The 16,908-nt window shown below is 48.1% G+C and overlaps 1 protein-coding gene across 2 annotated transcripts; it reads right to left on the bottom strand.

Moving 5' to 3' along the window:
* Positions 1 to 2,405: 2,405 nt before the first annotated feature.
* Positions 2,406 to 16,612, bottom strand: LOC307201235 (zinc-binding protein A33-like). Of its 2 annotated transcripts, none has more exons than XM_079950276.1 (7): positions 16,275 to 16,612; positions 15,586 to 16,090; positions 13,266 to 13,361; positions 10,662 to 10,898; positions 8,214 to 8,236; positions 7,621 to 7,745; positions 2,406 to 4,240 (listed from the first exon to the last, which is right to left on the bottom strand). In XM_079950276.1, the coding sequence occupies exons 2-7, from the start codon at positions 16,060 to 16,062 to the stop codon at positions 3,690 to 3,692; spliced, it is 1,509 nt and encodes a 502-aa protein (XP_079806402.1). In that variant the 5' UTR covers positions 16,063 to 16,090; positions 16,275 to 16,612; the 3' UTR covers positions 2,406 to 3,689. The 2 variants fall into 2 exon arrangements, with proteins under 2 accessions (XP_079806402.1, XP_079806403.1); XM_079950277.1 differs by having other exon boundaries at positions 16,285 to 16,612.
* Positions 16,613 to 16,908: the final 296 nt, after the last annotated feature.

Raw genomic sequence — 16,908 nt, 5'->3', positions numbered from 1 at the left:
AGGGGCCAGCGCTGTCCGGAGACACTTCCGGGTCACGTGGCCAGCGTGACATCGCTGCTCTGGCAGAGCCAGAGCCGCACACGGAAACGCCGTTTACCTTCCCGCTGGTAAGCGGTCCCTATTTATCTACTTGCACCCGGAGGTGCTTTCGAACTGCTAGGTTGGCAGGCGCTGGGACTGAGCAGCGGGAGCGCACCCCGCCGCAGGGATTCGAACCGCCGACCTTTCGATCGGCAAGTCCTAGGCGCTGAGGCTTTAACCCACAGCACCACCTGCGTCCTATTCAGTCAGAGGAAATGTCAATTCAGGTTATCTGCGGGTTGCTGTTTGCGCTGGTTGAATTTTAAAGAGCGTTGTTTTTGCGGGGAAAGCACCAGAGTGGCAGGGAAAGGGTGCTTGGACGCTGTGCTTTAAAGTGTGGGCCATGCCTGGAAAGAGCATAGGAAAAGTGGATAAGCCCTGGCAGAGGTTTCAGGACTTAATTTTGACTTATCTGACACACACACTCCGACTTGGAAGTCCCCCCTTTTAGCATCAGATGTATGGGGTTGTGGTATGGAGCTAAGGTGAAGAAAATATACACACACAGGATTTCAGCAGGAAGTTACAGGGTGTAGAAAGGTTGGGAACGAAGCAGCATGCCCTCTTCAAAACTTTTGTATATATAACTTTTGTATATATAACTATAACCACGGCAGTACCCCGAAGAGCACAAATACACCTGAATGCACAACAGAGGGGACTTTGAAGGATCCCATGAATTGAATATGCTGCGGCTCTTCCTCATGCAAGGAACACATTTTGCCACTCCTCAAAGGAAAACCCAGTACCTGCACCTTGGGAAACAAAACTGTTCACTAACCAGGCATCTAATCTGGAAAGAAAAGGCATCTAAGACATATCTTTCCCAGAAAAACTGACCCGTGGAAGACCTCTGATCATCCTATGTGACAGTCGGTGTTTTCAGGATGGGGAAGGCAGAGCTAATCCGTTTTTCTGTTTACAAAAATGAGCTGGCTGATACTTCTGGAAAACTCACAGGGAGGACATGAAGACAGCAGCTCAGCTGCATTGTTTGTCCCCAGTACCTGATCTTCTCCAGAAGTAGACTGCATCTAAATGTGGAGATCATGTTTTGCAACCAAGACTAACAGCTGTGGATAAACCTAGCTTCTGTTAACTTGCCTAATATTTGAACTATCACATGGTGATCTTGCTACACTGGAATTACTCCGAGGCAATCTTTAAAACTCAAAATGAAGTTTTGAAATCAAATTTTGACTGATCAATCAATGCATACTTTACAGCCTTAGGGGGTGACTCAGTGGAGCATTTGCCAAGGCTGCCTGCAATGCTAAACCAATTCGTGGGAAAACACTAATCTCCAAATGAACTATAGAATGCAAGTTCTGCTGAAGGAAGCCATTTGGACCTGTTGCTCTCCAGATGTTGTTGGATTTCAAATCCCATCATCCCTGACGTACTGAGAACTGAAGTCCAGCAACATCCGTCCAGCAGCAGGTTGCCTCAAGCAAGATTTTTAAGCTGAAAGTTATTGCACTCAGATACCGTGCATATAGCATTATTCTCTTATTTTGAGTTGGTTCCCTGTAAAATTCTGTGTGAATGACTATCGCACTATAGTGCGCGCTATATGTGTGTTGTTTCAGAATGCATCATAATTATTCCAGAAATCTGGAAGGAGTAAAACGGCTCTCACATCTACCAAGCATCCAAACAAGCAACACCCAAACTGATGCCTCCCAAGAGCAGATGTAAATATAACAGATCAAGGAAGAACTGAGCCACAAATGCCTTTAGAAAGGTGCACTGATGTTAAAATTTAAACAACAGCCTCCCTGTTCAGACACACAGACAACCTGCACTCACCTCTGAAAACATGACCCAACCCATCATCTGAGAAGCCTCCAGGCTGATCCTACTGATACCTTTCTACCATCACCTCTTCCTCCCCTGAGGTGTCCTCAGTAGACCCACACCCTCCCTTTCCCAGAAGCATCCAGGTATAACAAGTCTCTTTGGGTACAGTTTCTGCAGGGATCTGGCCCTCTAGCTCCCTTAGATGCTTGTCAGACAAAGCTGTGCTGTTGGCAATTGTCTGAGGACACCATTTCACTTTGTCCTGTTTACAAGAAGAGGAGAAAAGAATTTGAGCAGCCCAGAAAGGAGGGTCGCATCTGTACTTCTGGAAGTTCTTGGACTCCATGTCCCATCAGCCCCAGCCAGTACAAGCCAACAGTTGGGGATGAAGGGAGCTGTAGTTCAAACACCTGGATGGGCCACAGGTTAGCCACCCCTGCTCTTGAGTTGCCGATATCGTTGGCAGAGAGTAAACTAGGGAGACTAATCCTGGCTGTGCACAAACACACACACACAGGGCTCACTGTGATTAACAGGAAACATTTTATTCTGATGGCAAAATGTTTCAACTTCTGCCTTCCTCTGCTGCTAAAATAAAAAATGAAATGATGCTGTTGTCAAGGTGGCACTTCTGGAGATGTTCAGAAAGGCATCGTTCGCTGAAGCTACGGGATGTTGGTGCTGCCCTCTCCAGGCTGAGGTCATGTGGCTTTAATGTGTCCTGCATGTACATTTAGAACAGGCTTCCACAACCTCGGCCCTCCAGATGTTTTGAGACTACAGTTCCCATCATCCCTGACCACTGGTCCTGCTAGCTAGGGATCATGGGAGTTGTAGGCCAAAAACATCTGGAGGGCCGAGGTTGAGGAAGCCTGATGTAGAAGTTTCCCCCTCTTTGCTATAGTAGGAGGATCAGTTGGTGTCTCTAAATCTGACAGTCCGTGGTTCCCATTTCAGAACTGAAACGTTTAGCTTCTGGCTGCTCTACCTCTTCAGTCAAAATTGTGGATGTGTGGTTCCTAAAACATGTGCGTAGGTCAGTTGTTGTTTTATATTGTCCAGAGCTTCATCGTTTACTTTCAGGTCTCTTTTCTGCCCTCCCTCCCTCGTCCAATATCACTAGCCTTATCTGTGACAATATTTCCTTCAAGGCAGTGCCTCAGATTCTGATACACCCAGAACAATGAAAGTTCCTATTATATCTTTATAATAATAAAGATTTATTATTTATACCCTGCCCATCTGGCTGGATTTCCCCAGCCACTCTGGGTGGCTCCCAACAGAATAATAATAATAATAATAATAATAATAATAATAATAATAATAATAAAGCAATAAAATATCAAACATTAAAAACTTCCCTAAACAGGGCTGCCTTCAGATGTCTTCTAAAAGTCCTTATTTCCTTGACATCTGAAGAGAGGGTCTTCCACAGGGTGGGAACCACTACCAATAAGGCCCTCTGCTTGGTTCCCTGTAACTTTGCTTCTCGCAGTGAGGGAACCGCCAGAAGGCCCTCGGTGCTGGACCTCAGTGTCCGGGCAGAACAATGGAAGTGGAGATGCTCCTTCAGGTATACTGGACCAAGGCCATTTAGGGCTTTAAAGGTCAGCACCAACACTTTGAATTGTGCTCATTCTTTCCTGGGGAAGCTCAGAGCAACTTTGCACAGGGCGCCAGTGGTTTCCTAGCCAGGCACCACCTGGTCCAAGTCCACTCTGATCGAGCAACTCAACATAAATTAAGACCATTTGCAAATGAAACAGAGTCCTGGTGGGGCTTGATGGGAATTCCAGATACGGCCTTTGCTATGCCCGCGGGAACAGAAGGTGAAGGGCTTCGCCGTTGAGCCCGTCTTTGTTGACTCCAGGGCTGAACATGGGGTAGAGGCGCTCGGAGAAGATGTCCGAAAAGGTGTAGATGTGGAGCATGGTGTCGGCATCGTAGAAGGAGACCTGCCCCGCTTCGTAGTCCAGGTAGACCCCGACTTTCTGGGGCTTGGCCTTGAGGGACAGCAGCTTGGGGGGAGACTCAAGGGCCTTGTATTCACTACCGTTCCTCAACCAGATGGCCCAGAATCCATTGCTGGGCTTGACTTTCACTTTGGCTTCCTTCCTGTTGACGGACTCCTTGGCCACGCCAATGTCCCAGCTGGTTTTATTCCTCACCTCTACTTCCCAGTAATGGCGTCCTGAGGTAAATCCCTGAGAGCCCAGCACACACACGCACTTGCTGAACCTCTCAGGCCCGTCAGGGACCTCGTCCTCAGGGTTGTCTTCCAGACGAACGCTATCAAGGTCCTTGGAGAGCACAAGGTTGGGGTGGTTGGTGGCAGGATCCAAGGTGATTTGACAGGGAGCTGTTGGGATACAACCAACGTAATGGTTACCGACACCTTACATTACATTCAGAAATGTTGGATGCAGGAGACGTCTACACTAAACAGGCTGTCCAGTTTTAACCTCAGAGGTGCCAAAAGGAATTTCTGGGCCCAGCACACCGGATGTGCATCAGGCCCCCCACCCTTCTTACACAAAGAGGACATGTATCTACATCATTGCTGTCAACTTTCAGATTTGAAAATAAGGGATCAGCAGCCTCGAAAATAAGGGATCAGCAGCCTCACCTGTCCCGGGGACAGTCTACAAGATATCTAACAATCCGGGATAGCAGCGGGAAGCAGCGGGAAACGGCGCTTAGAATAAGGGAATTTCCCGCAAACAAAGGAAACGTTGACAGCTATGATCTGCATATCCTTTGCTTCACATACAAATTTGTATAGTCATTGGCAAGTAGGGTAGAGGGCCACACACAACAAGACAAACAGAGGACTCAGCTACATTAGTCAAAATGCTGCGTTATAAATGCATTATAACACTGTGACACCGGATGGGACTGTAGAGCTAAAATCGCAACTCAATGATATTTTCAATTGTGAGCTTTACACAGAGCGTTTTCACAGCGTTTTTTTTATAGCTGTGTAGATCTAGCCACAAAGCCAACAGGAGAAACTTTTCCTGTAATTATAGTCCCAGTCTTGAAAAGGCATAACCTGTTAAATTTCTGCCTGCCACATAGTGGTTAAACCAGGCTTCCTCAACCTCGGCCCTCCAGATGTTTTGAGACTACAATTCCCATCATCCCTGACCACTGGTCCCGCGAGCTATCTAGGGATCACGGGAGTTGTAGGCCAAAAACATCTGGAGGGCCGAGGTTGAGGATGCCTGGGTTAAAGGCATTATTATTATTATTATTATTATTATTATTATTATTATTATTACCCTGCCCATCAGGCTGAGTTGCCCCAGACACTCTGAGTGGCTTCTGACACATATAAAACATTTTAAAATGTCAAACTTTTAAAAAAAAGTTTAAAGGGCTGCCTTCAGATTTTTTCTAAAAGTTGTGTAGTTCTTTATTTCTTTATCTCCTCAGATAAAGCCCTGCTCTTCTCTAATGTCCACCCTAAACCAGTGTTAACTGGAGGTCTTTGATCAGCTGGCACTCGGTACAAGAGCAAGCATGGCACTTCATAGAATCATAAAACTGTAAAATTGGAAGGGACCCCAAGGATCATCTAGCCCAGCCCCCTGCAATGCAGGAATCTTCTGGGGCTCAAACCCATGATCCTGAAATTAAGGGTCTCATGCTCTACCAGCTCAGCTATCAGTTTGCTTGAGATGGGGCAGGGGTCAAAAGAGATGCAAGATTCCACAAATACACACACATTTTTGGATGGATGGCAGCTAACAGATTGAGGTTGAATCCTGACAAGACAGAAGTACTGTTCTTGGGGGACAGGGGGTGGGCTGGTGTGGAGGACTCCCTGGTCCTGAACGGGGTAACTGTGCCCCTGAAGGACCAGGTGCGCAGCCTGGAAGTCATTTTGGTCTCACAGCTGTCCATGGAGGCGCAGGTTAATTCTGTGTCCAGGGCAGCTGTTTACCAGCTCCATCTGGTATGCAGGCTGAGACCCTACCTGCCCACAGAATGTCTTGCCAGAGTGGTGCATGCTCTAGTTATCTCTTGCTTGGACTACTGCAATACACTCTACGTGGGGCTACCTTTGAAGGTGACCCAGAAACTACAACTAATCCAGAATGTGGCAGCTAGACTGGTGACTGGGAGTGGCCGCTGAGACCACATAACACCGGTCTTGAGACCTACATTGGTTCCCAGTACATTTCCAAGCACAATTCAGAGTGTTGGTGCTGATCTTTAAAGCCCTAAACGGCCTCAGCCCAGTATATCTGAAGGAGCATCTCCAACCCCATCGTTCAGCCCGGACACTGAGGTCCAGCACTGAGGGCCTTCTGGTGGTTCTCTCACTGAGAAGTGAGGTTACAGGGAACCAGGCAGTGGTCCTATTTGGTAGTGGCACCCACCCTGTGGAACACCCTCCCATTAGATGTCAGAAAAGACACCTGAAGGTAGCCCTGTTTAGGGAAGTTTTTAATATTTGATGAATTATTGTATTTTAATCTTTTGTTGGGAGCCTCCGAGAGTGGCTGGGGAAACCCAGCCAGATGGGTATAAATAATAAATTATTATTATTGTTGTTGTTGTTTGTCCTCACAACCTTGTGAGGTAGGTTATGCTCAGAAACAGAACCTGGCTGAAGTCTGCTTAGTATGTTTTGGGGCCAAATATAAATTTGAAGCTGGGCATCCCTGGTCCCAATCCAATACCAAACCCAACCTTCCCCAGCTGGTGCTTACCAGACAGTGTTGATCTATATCTCCCACCATCCCTGACCTTTGACCATTCTACCTGGGGTTTATGGGACTTGTAGTCAAAAAAAGTTGATTCTGCTTAGCTGAATAAAGCACTACTGGGTCATTGCCACCAGAGCTATACGTGGAAGTTAAAGCCTCAGCGCCTAGGGCTTGCCGATCGAAAGGTCGGCGGTTCAAATCCCTGCGGCGGGGTGCGCTCCCGCTGCTCGGTCCCAGCGCCTGCCAACCTAGCAGTTTGAAAGCACCTCCGGGTGCAAGTAGATAAATAGGGACCGCTTACCAGCGGGAAGGTAAACGCCGTTTCCGTGTGCGGCTCTGGCTCTGGCTCTGGCTCTGGCTCTGGCCAGAGCAGCGATGTCACGCTGGCCACGTGACCCGGAAGTGTCTCTGGACAGCGCTGGCCCCTGGCCTCTTAAGTGAGATGGGCGCACAACCCCAGAGTCTGTCAAGACTGGCCCGTACGGGCAGGGGTACCTTTACCTTTACCTTTAGTCAAAAAAAGTCTAGGGGCACCAGCTTGGGGAGGGGCTGCTATAGTTACTATGCCACACTGGCTCCTCTGCATGAAACAGCAGTTGAACTAAAACACTGAGGTCCAGCGCCGAGGGCCTTCTGGCAGTTCCCTCACTGCAAGAAGGAGGTTACAGGGAACCAGACAGAGGGCCTTCTTGGTAGTGGCACCTGCCCTGTGGAACGCCCTCCCAATATATGTCAAGGCAATAAGCAACTATCTTACTTTTAAAAGACATCCGAAGGCAGCCCTGTTTAGGGAAGTTTTTAATGTTTAATGCTGTATTGTGTTTTTAATATTTGGTTGGGAGACACCCAGAGTGGCTGGGGAAACCCAGCCAGATGGGCGGGGTATAAATAATAAAAAAAATTATTATTATTATTATTAGAGCAGAGCAGCTCTGGCCTCAAGTGCCAGATTTTGCCACAGCATCACAGAAACAGTTTATGCCAAGTTGTTGTGGCAATAAATCCTCACCGCTCCGATACTTACAAGGTCTCAGAGCTGGCAGCATCTCCTTCCACACCATGTACTGAATAGGGCCCTTAAACTGGCCCAGGCTGAACTCACGGGCGACCACAGGCAGTGTGGATCCTTTGTCATCACTAGGGCAATATCTGCAAGAACAGGGGAAAGATCGTATAAAGTAGAATCCATTATCAGTGACACAAGCTGTTCTTTATCTCCACCTAGTGGCCAGATCTGAAAGTGCTGCTCTTTGTACTAATGCTCATTTAGCTCCTAAATAAGAGTCATACTACATTATTCAAACACGGGAGTAGTTGTGGATTAATCGATGCAAAAGGCACTGGTGTTATATTCCTGATCTAGCAGGGAATGAGTTCTAGTTGTGGATCACAGATCATGAGTGGAAAACAAACAGCAGACAGAGAAATCGAGAAGCAGAGTTTTAAAAAGTGATGAGGAGAGGCAGAAGATCCAGGAGCCACAAAAGACCCTGTCCCACCCTCTAACAAAATTGCTGGTACAGCTCCAGTTGCATCCCCAGATGAAGTCAAGTAAATGCATGTTTGCTGAGAGGGTTAAGAACAAAAGCTGGAGGTTCAGTCATACGGTCTACTCACTTTTCTGTGAAGGCTTTGATGTCCTGCAAAAAAGAAAAAGGGAAAAGGGAAATGACCATTTAGAATATAGTTTCGTGGATATCACAGAAGCTGCTTAAAACAGGACATCTTAAATTATTTTCCATCACCATTATGGGTTTCCTACCTTCCTCCCACAGGAGCCCAGAGTGTCATGCAGCCATCGCAAATGACAATCACGATAACACCCATTGCTAAAATAGTAGCTAAAACCTATATCAAAACTCAAAAGTGTGGTGCTACAGGCACCGTAAATACAGTAATACTTAAGCTAATGGACTCCTCACTGCGTCTATGTACCAAAGGTTTGAATGAATGACTAAATGCATCTTCAAGTGACACTTAACAGTTGTCAACGACGAGGACAGCCAACTTTCCTCAGGGCTGGGAGTTCCATGAGCGGGACAGCCACCACCAAGCAGACCCTGCCTCGTGACACCATCCCACGGGCCATACCTCTTGACAGGACCATGGGCTGGGCCCCCCATGACGGTCACAGAAAATGGACCAGTCCATATTGAGAGAGGCCATCTTGGGCCCCAAGCCATCGCAAAACTGGTTGTAATATCCCAGCCAAGGTCTAAAGAAGGGTGGGGAACCTCAGGCCTCAGGGGCAGGGGCCAAAAGTAGCTCTCCAAGCTTTTTTAGGGTGTGAAACCAGCTGTACAAAGGCAAAGATTCATATTTGTTGCTCCGCCCACTTTTGCCCCTGGCCACGCCCACCAGAGGGAAATGCAGTCCTTGATCAGAAAAAGGTGATCCACCCTTGGTCTAACGGAAGCAGTATACTTACCTGGCAGGGGAGATACCATGATCACAATGGTCTAACGGAAGCAAGCAACGCAATTGCCTGTCACATGAGGCTTCTCATGACCTCATCCAAAATGATGACTGGATATGTGTGTTGCAGCCAGATTATATAAATTGAGACAGTCGTGGTGACTTTCTGTAGCCTAGGGCTTGCTCAGCAATGGAAACCCTCTTGCTGGCTTCAGTGGCGGAGCTGGTTTATTCCATGGGGGTTTCCTTCCCCCACATTCAAAGCTTTAAAAATTTACTTCAACTGAACCCCTCTTTCTTTTCAGCAACCCAGTGCTCTGGTGGTTTACAGCTTGTTATGGAACTTTAACTCAGGTAGGTTCATCTGGTGCCTTCGTTATACGTCTTTAGGCACTCGGCAAAAACGTTCCTATTCACAAAGGCTTTCAGCTGATTAATATTCTACAGCCTTTAAAATGTGGGGGGGGGGGATTGTTTTGTTTTAAGTTTTTAATTTGTGCTTTTATTCTGAATTTCTATCTTGTGAAACGCCCCAAGGTGAAGGGGGGTTTATAAATTTAATAACTAATAATAATTAATCCCACCTTCTCTAAAAGGGTTTGCAGTTCTTCCAAATTCGCATCACTGGCAGCATAGTCACCATCTCTGGGTGATCATGGGTGCTGAGGCACGCACAATTTTTTTACTGTGGGTGCCTGGCTGGGCAACTATCTATCTATCTATCTATCTATCTATCTATCTATCTATTTATTTATACATACCCTCCCCAGCCACTCTGGGCAGCTCCCAATAGAATATTAATAATAATAACAAAAAAGCAATAAAACTTCAAACATTAAAAGCTTCCCTAAGCAGGGCTTCCATTGGATGTCTTCTAAAAGTCAAATAGTTGTTTAATCCCTTGACATCTGATGGGAGGGCGTTCCACAGGGCCACTACCGAGAAGGTGCTGTGCCGGGGCACTCAGTCGGGCCCTTCCGCTATGACAGAGGGCTCCATCGGGCCCTTCTGCTTCAGCGCCACCATATGACATCACACACGCATGTGACATTACACACACGTGCCAGGCACCCACATTGCTGGTTGGAACTCAGCGCGCCTGATGGGCAGATTTCATGGCCTCCACTTTCCACCTCTTAATACGTATCCTTTGCAGGTGGCAGCCCCCCCACGTCCCCTTTCGTCCCAGGTCCTAGTCTGATGCCACACGACAGGATAACGGTAAAGGTAAAGGGACCCCAGACCATTAGGTCCAGTCGTGACCGACTCTGGGGTTGCGGCGCTCATCTCGCTTTATTGGCCGAGGGAGCCGGCGTTTGTCCGCGGACAGGTCATGTGGCCAGCATGACTAAGCCGCTTCTGGCGAACCAGAGCAACACATGGAAACGCCGTTTACCTTTCCGCCGGAGCAGTACCTATTTATCTACTTGCACTCTGATGTGCTTTCGAACTGCTAGGTTGGCAGGAGCAGGGACCGAGCAGTGGGAGCTCACCCCATCGTGGGGATTTGAACCGGCGACCTTCTGATTGGCAAGTCCTAGGCTCTGTGGTTTAACCCACAGCACCACCCGCATCCCTTCTGGGAGACCATACCTGCCTGCAATCCAGAAATGATGCCCTCCCCATAGATTTGTTCAGAGACGCACTGACCTTCAGGAAGGCTTCGGGGTCCAGCTGCTCCTCCAGCCGTGCCTGGATCTTGGCCACTTGTTCCTCAGCAGCGCGGACTTGCTCCTGCCCGTTGCGCTGGTTCCTTTCCAGCTCACTGAGGAGGAGCTCTTCCTCGCGCCGGATCTCCCTCCTCATTGCTGCCTCCTTCTCCTGGAGCCACTGGTGGAGCTCAGTGAACTGGGCTGAGAGGTGCTGCTCCAGGCGGAGGCGCTGGGCCTTGGGAAGGAACAGCAATGGTGAGGAAAGGAGGATGTGTGAGCGATGGACACCGGCTCTGTTCTGGTTGCCCCAGTGTGCGAAAAGGGACTGTTTGTGGGAGGAAGCCAGCAGCCAAGTGTTACCCTCCCAGACTGAACTGGCTGTTTTTTCCTTCATTTACAAATAGCAGCAACATTACATGCATTTTTTAATAATAATAATAATAATAATAATAATAATAATAATTTATTACTTATACTGAGATCCAGCACCGAGGGCCTTCTGGCAGTTCCCTCATTGCAAGAAGTGAGGTTACAGGGAACCAGACAGAGGGCCTTCTCGGTAGTGGCGCCCGCCCTGTGGAACGCCCTCCCTTCAGATGTGAAGGAAATAAGCAGCTATCTTATCTTTAAAAGACATCTGAAGGCAGCCCTGTTTAAGGAAGTTTTTAACATTTAATGCTGTATTGTTTTTAACCCTCGATTGGAAGCCGCCTAGAGTGGCTGGGGAAACTCAGCCAGATGGGTGGGGTATAAATAATACATTTATTATCATTATCATTATCATACCCCACTCATCTGGCCAGGCCTCCCCAGCCACTCTGGGCGGCTCCCAACAGAATTTCAAAAACACAATAAAACATCAGTCATTAAAAACTTCCCTAAACAGGGCTGCCTTCAGATTCTTCCAAAAGTCAATATACCGTATTTTTCACTCTATAACACGCACCTGACCATAACACGCACATCGTTTTTAGAGGAAAACAAGGGGGAAAACATTCTGAATGAAACAGTGGATGTATCATTTTTGGGCTTCATGCTGTGGCCACAGACATGTGATCTGATGGTGAATTTGGGGTGACCCAATGCAAAAATCCTGAGAATTCCTGTGGATCCATGCTTTGTAACCACGTTTTTGCACCATTGCAGCCCCAGGCAACAGTGGGTGCGTGATTTTTTTGGTGCAGGCTGTAGCCATGGACATGCTATGTGATCTGATGGTGAATTTGGGGTGACCCAATGCAAAGATCCTGAGAATCCCTGTGGATCCATGCTTTGTAACCACGTTTTTGCACCATTGCAGCCCCAGGCAACAGTGGGTGTGTGATTTTTTTGGTGCAGGCTGTAGCCATGGACATGCTATGTGATCTGATGGTGAATTTGGGGTGACCCAATGCAAAGATCCTGAGAATCCCTGTGGATCCATGCTTTGTAACCACATTTTTGCACCATTGCAGCCCCAGGCAACAGTGGGTGTGTGATTTTTTTGGTGCAGGCTGTAGCCATGGACATGCTATGTGATCTGATGGTGAATTTGGGGTGACCCAATGCAAAGATCCTGAGGATCCATGTGGATCTATGCTTTGTAACCACATTTTAAGTGGGGAGCGAAGGAAAAACAAAGAAGGGACATGAGAGGGGTGTGCAGAGAAGCAGCTGGCTAAGAATGCAGGAGAGGGATTTAACAGAGGGAGGAAAGAAAGGCAAAAGTTTTCCCCCACCCAAGCCAGCCATATCTTCTCTCTCTCCCTCCCTCCCCCTCTCTCTCTCCCTCCCCCCCCCTCTCTCCCCCCCTCTCTCTCCCTCTCCCCCAGCAGCACCGGAGCAGAGGAATTCCCCTCTGCTTGCCTGGAGGGGAGGGGCTTTCCCTGCTCTTTGTTCCGTTTGAGCAAACACAGCAACGAAACAGAGGAGGGTGGGCAGTAAGACCCTGAGGCAGAATGCCGGAAAGCAGCCGCTTCCTCTTTTCAAGTTTCCCTTCTAGGAGACGCGCGATTTGATTTTTGCCTGCTTTTTCGGCTCCAGGGACCACACATTCGCTCTATAACACGCACAGACATTTCCCCTTCCTTTTTAGAAGAAAAAATCTGCGTGTTATAGAGGGAAAAATATGGTAGTTGCTTATTTCTTTGTCATCTGATGGGAGGGCATTCCACAGGGCGGGCGCCACTACCAAGAAGGCCCTCTGCCTGGTTCCCTGGAGCCTCACTTCTTGCAGTGAGGGAACTGCCAGAAGGCCCTCAGTGCTGGACCTCAGTGTCCGGGCTGAATGATGGGGGTGGAGATGCTCCAGAAAAATATTTTATTCTTTTTTTCCATATAGAAAATTGTTACTCAACAATTCTATTCCAATTCAACAAAACTAGTGACTTCCCGCTCACCTGACATCATGTTTATAACCCAAATTACATGCGATTGCACTTTAAGGTTCCATCTTATCTAATGTCATCCTCTCGGACATGTTTCTTAATAGATTCTGCTGTTTTCTTACACTTCAAACAAAGCATTAAATGCACATTAAAAAGCAAAAGTGTGTGTGCTGAAAGTAACATGCAGCTTGGCTCCATGAAACAAGGGTGGAAGCATCAAAGGGGCTTGGACTCACAGAGATTTCCGGAAATTTCTGGGCACTTTGCTCTTGCAGCGATTTCGCCGCCTGGGCTCTGGATTCCAGCACCACCTGAGCAGCTGTTAGGACCTCCTGCATGGAAACAGACATGGCAAAGAATGAACACAAAAGGGCAATGTGAATACATTGGCAACTGCTGCTCATGTAGGGTTGCCAACTAGCCACAGCGATCAATAGCCTGGTTAGGGGGTTTTGTTTTATTTTTCGCTTGCTTGGAATTGGGGGGGAAGTTTCTGGAAAACCAAAAGTCAACATTAACCCACTTTACCTGCCATTAGAGGAGACATAAACTTTATGCTGGGCTCCACCTCTCAAAGAAACACACCCAGTTTGTTGTTATTAATAGGGCATGACTTTCTACCTGGCAATATTTCAAAAAGTGAAAGAGGTTTTTGTTTGTTTGTTTTGTTTTTGGCCAATGTTTTGAGCTCTAATTTTAATGCAATTCGCCAAAATCTACACTGCCGACAAGGGCTGCCATACATCCAGATTTTCCCTGACAATTCAGCGATTTCCACCAGGATGCTGCTTATGAAGTCATTGTCCGGGAGATTCCGGACATATGGCAACACTAAATTAGAAGTGGTTCCAGCAACATGAACGACACCCTCTTCAAAATAAATTGCCTGCAATCTTTTCTTCTCCCACATCCCTTTCCAAATTTGGCATGTTCCTTTTCACCAGACGCTGCCATTTTTTGAGTGAAGCCTGGATTAGCAGCTTGTATTTATTAAACTGCATGTTTAACGAAGCTATCAACCTGAGTTACAACTGCCCAGCACATAGTGAAGTCTTGCCTGGTTTTCATGGCTCTACAAGTGATCAACGCTTGTAACAGCTTGAGCAAGAAGGCAATGCACACCCAGAGGTGCCAGGGCTCAGAGTTAATGCAAACCAGCTCACCAACCAAGAAAGTCAGGGAAGCAATCCAAAGAGTGGCAAGGTACCTGAGAGGCCCTGCAGACCTGAAACTGAAGGGATCCACTGGGTGAAACGCAGCCGACTCTAGGAAATCACAGCTAGGGAAGATGTTTGGAAACATACAGCTAAAGCAGCTTTGAGATGATCATGTGCAACTCTGAATCACATCTAGGAAAGACTGTTTGCCTAGAGCTGCGAAACTGAGCTCAAGGCTCAAGTAACAGGCATCCTTTTCCCCCCTCAAAAATGAGTAATGGTCAGGTGATGTGTGAGCCATTCTTCCACTCTGAGACCCACAGGTATCATAGGTTAAATTGCACATTCAGATTAATCATACGGAACAGCCCCATGGAGATTGCAACACAGACCAAAAGGTAAGGAACTCATTGTTTAAAAGCTTCTTGCAGCTTATTCTTCTTTCTTTCTTTTAAACTCCCCACACATATTAAGCTAATATTCAGAGACCCAAAAGCCAGCTCTTTCCTATCTATGTTGTGTACCACCCTGAGATCTACAGATGAAGGGTGGTATACAAAAGTTAATAATAATATGCTTCTTGGGTTTTGGTTTGTTTTTCATAGTAAGGAATCTAAACATGCATTCTGAAATAGGGCCGTCCGAACAGGGCTTTACTACATTACAATTCTGAATGTGCCAGGTATCAATCATGTCCAGTTGCAAACATTATGAGAAAAGGGATTTGATGTAAAATGTTCTACTGTTTCTACAAGCAGGGGCCAGCTAAGTAACATCTGGAGAACGTGCTGCAAAAATTAAGCTATAACGTCCAGCGAAGCAGAATTCTGGTTGCATGACGCCAAAAACTGGACGGTCCTAAGCAGTGCAAGTTGCGAAGTGGCATGGCCCGCCCCTAATGGGACAACAGGATACTGCAGCCAGCGACAACAGGCGGTTGTGCAACAGGGTAGAAGTTTGGGGCAGAAATCCCAGGTCCCGCTCAGTGGAATAAACAGAAGCACCACAGCCACACAGTTCAGCCCTGCTGTCTTGCCATTTTTTGGAAGCCAGTTAAGTAATAGGCATCATTGCCTAAAAGCAGTCAGATCTAGCCCATTTCCCCCCCTTTAAACTCCAAAATCTCCCAAAGACTCACAGTTAAATAAAAGCCTAGGCTAGGGGTTTGGAAGCTAGGGGGTTGTTTTCAGGCTCAGTAACTGAACCCAGTCCACAGTTCTTCCACATTTGAGTATTCAAAGGCAGCTGGAGGGCACTAGGATGGGGGAAGTCTGATCCGCCCTGGATGCTTTATCTGAGATTCCTGCATTTCAGGGGGTTGGACTAGATGACCCTTGGAACCCAACTCTAGGATTTCTATGATCTAGCACTATAGGATGCTTGAGCGCCGCCTACCGACCTTGTAGCGCTCCACAGCCCCGTCCAAAGGGATGCACTGGTGCCCCCAGTGATCCGGCTGCAGCGCCCTCGCCAGGCAGCCGTCGTCGGCACAGAAGAGCAGCTCTCCCTGCACTTCGTCGTCCAGCAGCCCGTCGGGCTCGGCGTCTTCGTCGCTCGCCCGGGCGGACAGTGTCTCTAGGGTCTTCCGCGCCAGCTGGCCCAGGACGCGGTTGGCCGTGAATTTCCCCCCCGGGATCTCCCGGCGGCACTCCGGGCACGTGGGGAGAGGCGCGTCCTCCCCGTCGCTGCTGCTGCTGCTGCTACTGCCGCTGCCGCTGCCGCCGCCTCCGCCGGGCACCTCAGCCCAGAAGCGGGCGATGCAAGGCTGGCAATAGTTGTGCCCGCATTCCAGCATCACGGGGTCCCGGAAGAGCTCCAGGCAGATGGAGCAGATCAGGTCCTCGGCAAAGTGCTCCACTCCCGTCGGGGCCGCCATGGGGATCTCAGGCCTTTCCTACACAGCCCTGGAAAATGTATTTATTTATCTTTCTCTCTCCTTACTTTTTTCCTGTTTTAAAGTTATTTTCTTCTACTGTGTGCAGGACACCGCCAGCCTCGTCCTCCTCTTCTGACTTTTCTATTTTTCAATTCTCCCCTTTTTATCTATTTGCTCTTTACTCCTTTTTTAAAAAAATGGCTAGAAATTACCTTTTTCTACTTCCTTCCTTCCTTCCTTCCTTACTTCTCTCTCTCTCTTTCGTCTTTTTTCTGTTCCCCTCTGTTCCTTCGTCGGATTTCCCCTGATCCTCCTCGCTTCCACCCCGACGTCTACTCTCGCCTCTCTCTTTCACAGACGGTACGAGAATCAGTACAGATTTCTGGGCGATTCTTAAAACGGTTTAAAAGTCTCCCACTCCGTCCGACGTCCTGATTTGCCGCCTCTGCTGCCTCTTCGAAACCCGTCTTTAAAATCTCTCTCCTTTGGGTCAAGGAGCCGCCCCGCCACTCCTTCCTTGCGCCCGCCCCTTCGGTGCCAACATCCAGATGCATCACAGCCGCGCCAAGCTAGGGTTGCCCCGCCCGCCCCGCCCCAGGAAACATCTGGAGGCTGGAGGGCATCAAACCGGTTCCAGGTGAGAGAGAAAGCCTCCGGAAGTCCTGGGAGAGGAGACTAGAATCACTGAGCTGGAAGGGACCAGGAGGATCATCTATTCCAACCCCCTGTAATGCCAGAATCTTTTTGCCCAGCGTGGGGCTCGAACCCATGACCCTAAGATTAAGAGTCTCATGCTCTATCAACTGAGCTCTCTTGTTGAACAACCTCAATCTTGTTGGTAACCTC

The sequence above is a fragment of the Podarcis cretensis genome (assembly GCF_951804945.1).
Source record: "Podarcis cretensis genome assembly, chromosome: 13".
In the NCBI taxonomy this organism is placed as follows: domain Eukaryota; kingdom Metazoa; phylum Chordata; class Lepidosauria; order Squamata; family Lacertidae; genus Podarcis; species Podarcis cretensis.
The sequence above is the reverse complement of the archived record's forward strand: the minus strand, read 5'-3'. Positions and strand labels throughout refer to the sequence as shown.

Coding starts and splice junctions, on each gene's coding strand:
- LOC307201235 (XM_079950276.1), bottom strand. CDS start 16,062: ATGGCGGCCCCGACGGGAGTGGAGCACTTTGCCGAGGACCTGATCTGC. Junction 13,362..15,585: donor GGGCTGTGGAGCGCTACAAG/GTCGGTAGGCGG, acceptor GTTTCCATGCAG/GAGGTCCTAACAGCTGCTCA. Junction 7,746..8,213: donor ATCAAAGCCTTCACAGAAAA/GTGAGTAGACCG, acceptor CTGTTCTTGCAG/ATATTGCCCTAGTGATGACA.